General features: G+C 55.0%; 1 protein-coding gene across 1 annotated transcript; it reads left to right on the top strand.

Moving 5' to 3' along the window:
* Positions 1-4,864: 4,864 nt before the first annotated feature.
* CGGC5_v015790 (uncharacterized protein) lies at positions 4,865-7,145 on the top strand (the record flags this gene model as incomplete). The annotated part of the gene is made up of 2 exons (XM_032033326.1): positions 4,865-5,217; positions 5,303-7,145. The coding sequence occupies 2 exons, from the start codon at positions 4,865-4,867 to the stop codon at positions 7,143-7,145; spliced, it is 2,196 nt and encodes a 731-aa protein (XP_031887344.1).
* Positions 7,146-7,529: the final 384 nt, after the last annotated feature.

Below are 7,529 nucleotides of genomic sequence, written 5' to 3'. Positions count from 1 at the left end.
GCTGCGAGAGACGCCGATGTCTCTCGGGCACATCGCCATGCACATTCACTTCGTCGCATTTGAATCATTACCTAGTGCATTTTTAATACCCCACGACACACTTCACGACCACGATATACCACCCTCATCTCGCAACATACACTTTTTTTTTTCATTTCTGCCATCTGGAGTTTATATACCCGGTCCCCAGTGGACTCTGTTGGATACCTGCATAGAGCGACGACGTGATGTCGTCTTGTTTGTCTGATGATGATTGGGAGGAAGCCCTGACGGGCGCATGTTTGCCGTGGACACGAGTCCGGCCGGAGTAGCATGGAGTAGCATAGTAGGGGACGAGGGAGGCTTTTGCAGGCAACAGGGTGCAACACGGGTGCTCACAGGAAATAGCTGACCCGAGGTCAGACGGCTACGAGGCCAAGATATACATAGCAAAAGCCAATTCAAGCAAATACTTCAACTTGATGCTCCAATCTCGAACGTCGTCGATTGGGTCTTTCAGTGTATAAGCTCTGTCGAGAGGATGCTTTACGGATACATCTCACGAACATGTGGTTTTACGCCAAGTAACTGACGGAATTGAAACCAGCCAAGCTTCTCGCAGCCTGACAAGCTTCAACGTCCTGTCTGCGACAGAACGTGCCATCCTCCCCGAAGATGTCTCGGACAGCTGCTTCGCCCGTCGAACGGCGAAAGGGCTTGAGACCTGTGGACGTCGCACACAAACGGCCCGGGACGGCAAGTCAAAACGGGGTGAGATACGACATTGTGTCTTAACGTGGACAAGCAAACGGTTTGGCAGGTGTCTTGTGTTTCCCTCGTCTAGTCATAGCATATCGCATTCTCTGCGAACATCACAGAAGAACCACTCGTCGCTTTCTATCGCGAGATGCGAAGGATCCATAGCTCACCCACCGGGAGGAACAGTGGCACAATTCCGACTATGTTCTCCTGTGGCAGCTGTTGCATGTTTGGTCACGCGAGACATCACATATCATCGCTGGCGGTATTTAGATCGTCAATGAAGATGAAGAAGGTCCAACTTGGAGATGGTTGGATTAGCTTGGAGATGAGGGGCAGGACGCAAGTCAAAAAAGAGGGAATACGCCAAGGGTCCTTTATCAGGTTGGTTTGCCTTCACCGCCGGTGATCTCTGGCGGGGGCCGTGGGGTTGGCGGATTTTGGGGGTCTTTGGCTGTTGATCTTCATCACCGAGTACAGGTTTTTGGTGATTTCTTCCGCTCGGTGGATTTGGAGAATTTCCGCCTTCCGCCGAGCGGGCGATAGGCACGATGACAAGATAGAAGCGTGTCCTCTTTGCGGAAGAACGCATTAGGCGATGCTTGTGTAGTAGAAAGGGAAAAAATTTGAGGTTCGAAGAGAGGTTACGTGTCCAGATGGACGGGTTGGACGGTTAACGGTGATGATGTGTTCAATGTGGTATTCAAAGCCCGCTGTGTCCTGACGAGTAAGGAATTGGCGTGAGTGACGCGATTCTGCCTGCTGCTGACTGATGAGAAGAATCGGTCGGTCCACAGAGGTTGTTTCATGGAGAGTGGCTGTTCTTGTTTGAGGATACGCGCGGGGGCTAGTGTCGTGGGTTTACGATGGAATGTGTGTGTGTTGGGCCGCGGGCGGATGAACTGTCACCGACCAGTGGTGCGGTTCCGACTGTGGAAAAAGTCGATTGGGTGTGGGCAGCTGAGAAGAAGACTGCGCTGGGGGGATACCCTGCAGATAGGGGGACATGGAGAGAGTGTGGTGTGATTGGTTGGTTGGCCAGGTTTCAGTGTAAGATGTTCGTGGGGGTGTGGGAGATTGAAATAGAATGAACATTGGCGGCGGCGATACGCGGGATGATGGGTGATAGCATGATGGGATATTGCTTCTGTCTGTTTTGAAAGGAGACGGCCTTCTTGCTGGCGTCGATGTTGCTCCTTGGGTGCTTGCTTTTCTGGAAATCGAAGGGATTCGGAGATGCAAGGAGAGAGAAAGAGATAAGAATTGCTTCCTGGGAAGGGCGAAGGACGGAAGAATTGCAAGCTTGTTCTGCAAGACTTCGCTGGTTTGGGTGGCGCGTAGCACAGCATTGCACTCGCAGAAATGGCTTTTGATCTGTGATCCAAATTCTTTGCAGAGAGGCAGGATGACGCGGGGTTTGGACGGTGCCACCAACAAGACACGATTCTACTCGAACCGCGTGGCCGATGTCTGTGTTTCTGCGTCCTGTGATGCTTTTGCAGTTGGACAGCCCACGCGGGTGTCTGTGTGTGTGCGTCCTGCAGCTATGAGAAGCAGCTATTTCTCACAGCTGTCCGTCATCGTCAAAGCTTGCTTCAGCATACAGTAAAGTGCGCTCGAGCTGCAAGGGGTTTGGGGCTCTGTCGCCTGCGTCCGCACTGCCCGTGTTTGCTGTCTTGGCTTTTATTTTAATATGAAATGGTAGGCGCAATGCTACCTTCTGGAATAGGGAGCGGGATCCGCGTCGATCGTCGAAGAAGGGTCTCCCTTTGATGGTAGGTTTTTGTCGACCCGTTTCGATATTGGGCACGTTGGAGCGCTGGAACATTGAAATGCGGCTGGAATTATATTGGCCTGGCGGACGACCTGAGTCGCGATATGCGAACTCATAACAAGTGTTGCCGGGTCGTCGCTAACGTCTAGCGAGTCGCGTGGGCAACTGCGGCTCGTGTAAAGTGGCTTTCTGGATCTCTCCGCCTGTGAGACCGGATTTAAAGGGGCAGACGGAGCTGTGTGGACTGTGGAGGTACCGCTGACGCAAATGTTGGCCGTCTCGGTACTTGCGAAGCGATCGTCAGGGGTGGGGAGGTTTTCTCGAAGTGTTAGTGCTGCTATCTGGCGGCGTTTTGGCGCTCCATCATCGACGGCGGGAACGCCACTGAAGTTGATGCTGTCGTCCGTGGGTTTGAACGATTGAAGAGGCTAAAGTAGTCAGGGGAAACGAGGATGATGGCATGCGGGTCGCAACTTTGGAGGAATTCAGACACGAACCACTGTGCAGGCACCGGTTCGATGGGTTTGGGAGGAATGTCGTTGGATGCCAAAAGCCATGGCCTTTTTCTATTTGTTACTTTTAATAGCAGGCTCTGCCAGAATTCAGACGGAAAGAGGCACCTGTGGAGTTTCAACCATCCAACGGCCCGACGAGGAAAGGGTGGCTTGGAAGTTCCAGACTTCTTTCCTTTGTCTCACTGGCCCGCCACAGAAGGAAAGAAAAACCGGAGCTTTGCTACCTATCATTTTGGATCATTTGCAACTGCGCAACGGCGTGAAAGTTTTTTTTCATCGGTTTGGTACCTTGCTCTGACAAAAATTGAAGAGCTAGCTAGCTACAGGCATCTTTCTAACGACAGCGCGTCGGTTGGGACTTGGGGACTTTCGCAACGCTTATGGAAAGCAGCAACAGGCTGAAAGCTTGGCCCCCCTTTTTAAACAGAAGCCGCCAGTTGGTCAAATCACACAATGTCACCCTAGCCCGCCCATGTGTGATGGATTGATTGCCGGACGCCGAGAACTCCAGTTTCCCAGCTGTGCGCGACTCTTTCGCCATCAGCTCCCAAATCGATGCATCCCATGGCCAATGGGAATGCCAATCAGTCCAGCGGGCCGGGAAGTCGTCCCCTTGTTTGGAGATTAGATTGGGGACCCGGTGGCCACTGCACGCACGCAGCGCAGCACCACTCTCGCTCTTGCAGGTTTTACTCAAGTCACTGACTGGCGATCAACGGCGCACCCAAGATGTTTTGTAAGAGTCTTGTTGGTCGACAGCGCCGAGCCGGCAGTGGTACGCGTTCTATCTGCAGGTATCCCCTTGGGATGCCTACGCAGTTATACGACCGACGGGGAGCCTGTTGCCTGATTCCACCATTCGTTTTGCGTGCCGAGTGAGTTGAGCGGTGTTGCAGACAGAACGACGACGGCCGTCAGTCTCCTCAAGCAAGACTCAGGAGTACATCCATCCCCCTGCGACTAGTCCTCAGTTGTTATTGGCGGTGTTCTTCCCAAGCGTCCTTGCCTCCTGCCGTCCCCTTCCCAAGTCCCAAGATCCTCCTGCCTCCTTCCGCCTGCGTATGTAGCGTCTGTATTGTACCTGCTGCTCTCCTATCCTGCCGTCAGTCCTTTCCTTTCCTGGTGGTTGTCGACCCTCCTTTTGGTCCCCATCCATCCAGACAGACACAGCGACGTCGTCGACCTTCCCTCTCCTTCCTTTTTTCTTCACCACCACTCCTTCCCTCGCGATTGCAATTGCGGCAAAACCAGCTCTTCCTCTTTTTTGCTTGTTTCGTCGACATTTCTCGTCGTTTCACTTCAAACCCTCATCTTTATTTGCGGAGCACATCAACAATCACACGAATACACACACTCTCTCGCCGTCAGTGTTCTCCCCCACGGCTGCAACCCACCAGGCAGAAAAAAAGTACGGATACCAAACCGGGTCTTCTTCGATAGGAGCCGTCGCCACTCTTTTTTCTAATCCAACGAGTCTTATCCAATTTCGCCAAGGCCCCCCCAGTCAACAGGTCCCGCCCTGCCACCACGCTGTTGTAAACCGGTTTGTCGATTGGTTTTCCGCCGCGAAGGACGCAAACCAATTCGTCTTCCTTCGTCAACCCTCTCACCGCGCGTTCGTCCCCAAATCGTCGTTCGCGTGCCTGTCCCTTCCTTTGGTTCTATTTGTCCAGCTGTGCGTTGTCGCGGTATGCCTCTTTAGCGCAGAGGCACCTTTTCGTCTTCACCTTACCGCCGCCACCGTCTGTTAGCGACATCATACCCGTCCCAGGCCGCTGCGGGCTTTAATAATCGAGTTGCTCCCGCTGCCGCTGCCGCAACCGCCACGCTGGCAATGATGACCATGCTCAAGCAGTCATCAACCGGCTTCGTCGCCCCGAGGGCTCGTCCCAAGACGCTGCTCTTCCTGGCCCTCGCCGTCATCTCCGTCTACTTCCTCGCCACTCGCGGCGCTCCCGCAGGATACCACGTCGTGCCATGGAATCACGATGGCACCGGCGCGCCTTCTCCCGCCGCCGATAAGGCTCCGGCAGAGCCCCCGAAACCCGCCGAGCCCCCCAAGTCGGAGGAGGAGAAGAAGCAAGAGGAGGAAAGATTGAAGGAGGAAGAGGAGAAGTTGAAGCAGGAGAGGGAAAAGCATGAGCAGGCTCTCAGAGACGAGTTCGCGGCTGAATATGAAGCTGCCAAGAGGTATGTGCATTTTGTATCTTCCCGCCGGCGGAAACGTCAGCTGTCACGTCAAGGCGGCAGGAACTGACTCTCTAAACCTTAATAGCCTCCCCGGCAACGACTACATCTACGGTAATACTCTCAACACCTTGACCAACAAGGAGAACCGCACCACCGAGCACGCCGCCGCCCTTCGCGACGTCGGCGCACAGGATGTCGCCTACACGAACCAGAGACCCTTCGCCTACAACCCTTACCCTGACTACAACGGCGACGAATGGAACAGGACGCACCGCGCACCCTATGTGCCATGCATTGGAGCCACAGGCGAGGTCGTTGAGGACCTCTTGGTCTTCAAGGGTCAACCGTCAAAGTTCCCCGCTACCGGCTTTGGCAGCTTCGACGTTCTGAACATGGATGGAAACATCTGCTACGAGCGCGATACTCGTCTCGGCCCCTACGGTCTCCAGCCCCAGCTCAGCAAGGCTGGCCTCCGGATTGATTGGGATAACATCAACTGGGGCGATCTGCAGGAGAAGTGTGTCGAGAGAAACGCGGCTCGTTTCGACGATGGCAAGCCCAACGAATACATCAAGACCGCATACCCTGATATCGCAGAGAAGTACGGCAACGAGGTCGAGGAGGTTGAGAAGCGCGGCTTCACCAAGTCCAAGGAGTCCAAGGTCAAGAAGGCGGACACCCGAACAGCTGTCCTCCTGCGATCCTACACCGGAAAGAAGTACAGCGAAAACGATAAGCAAGTCATTCGCGCGCTCATCTCCGAGCTTTCTCTGCGATCCGGCGGCGAGTTCCAGGTTTTCTTGCTGCTGCACGTCCGTGAGCAGGAGCTTGATATTTTGAACGATGAGGCGACATACCAGTACGTCCTCAACGAGCACGTGCCTCTCGAGTTCCACGGCATCACCAAGCTGTGGAACGACAAGGGCGTCTGGGACGTCTACACCGCCCTCACCGACGACAACGAAAGAAGCGTCCACTCCGCCCAGTGGTTGTCTGTGCAGAAGTTCAGCCAGGACCATCCCGAGTTCGACTTCATTTGGAACTGGGAGATGGATGCCCGCATCGTCGGCCATCACTACGACTTCCTCAAGCGCCTCGACGAGTTCGCCAACAAGCAGCCCCGCAGAGGTCTCTGGGAGCGCAATGAGCGCTACTACATCCCTGAGTACCACGGCGACTACGACAACGACTTCCGCAAGGACGTTGAGAAGCGCACCCGCGGTAACCAGGTCTGGGGACCTCCCAAGCTAGGCTTCATTAACCCTGTTGGCCCCAAGCCTCCTGTTGACAACCCCGAGAAGGATAACTACAAGTGGGGAGTCGGCGAGGATGCGGATATGATTACTGTCGGCCCCATTTTCAACCCGATCAACAGCAGCTGGATCATTTCGGACCACATTTGGGGCTACAGAGACGAGGCTCACCCTGACCCCGCCAAGACCCTCCCCCGCCGCACCACCATCGTCACTCAGTCGCGTGTGTCTAAGCGCCTCTTGGACATCATGCACGTCGAGAACCTCCGCGGCAACCACATCGCCTCTGAGATGACCCCGCAAACCGTCGCCCTTCTTCATGGCTTCAAGACGGTGTTTGCGCCTCACCCCACCTGGTTCGACCGCCCGTGGAACGGTACCTTCCTCGCGAAGTGGTTCAACCCCGGCCCCCGCGGCGAGAGTGGTGGCGAGGGATCTCCCATGGGTTGGGGCCGCGAGCGCAGATACCAGGGCATGACTTGGTACTACCGCGCTGAGCCTCCTGCTAGACTGTACAACAACTGGATCGGATACGAAGACACGTCCTACGGAGGCAAGGACTGGGAGCGCACCCACGGTCGCCCCTGCCTGCCGCCCATGATCCTCCACCCCATCAAGGAGGTTAAGCAGACCCCGCGCGGCTTCGCGACCAAGTTTGAGCTGTTCTACGGCTGAGCATCTCAGGCTACGATGGTGTATGATGTACGAACAAGACTTGCTTCAACGGAAACCCGCATTATGACGGCAAAGGTGTTGCCAGCGGTAGTCGAAGCGACAGAATCTAGGACTAGACGGCCGGGCGCAGTGGCAGTGACGTCTGATCATGAGAAGCTGGTCAGGATCACGGAAACAGGACAGACCCGGGCCTACAATCTTTACCGACGCACATTGTGCATCCGCATGCGATGCAAGTCTAGGAGAAATGTGGAAAGGAGGGGAATCCGGCGCGAGGTCCGCCGTGTGGAGCTAGGCGTTTATTGTTACCTGCTGTTTTGCTTTACACCTGTCGGGCGATGTCATGCCCGCAGGTATTATGGCATCTCGAAACATACCACACTG

The sequence above is a fragment of the Colletotrichum fructicola genome (genome assembly GCF_000319635.2).
Source record: "Colletotrichum fructicola Nara gc5 chromosome Unknown KSG_Nara_v1_contig10, whole genome shotgun sequence".
Classification (NCBI taxonomy): Eukaryota; Fungi; Ascomycota; class Sordariomycetes; order Glomerellales; family Glomerellaceae; genus Colletotrichum; species Colletotrichum fructicola.
The sequence above is the reverse complement of the archived record's forward strand: the minus strand, read 5'-3'. Positions and strand labels throughout refer to the sequence as shown.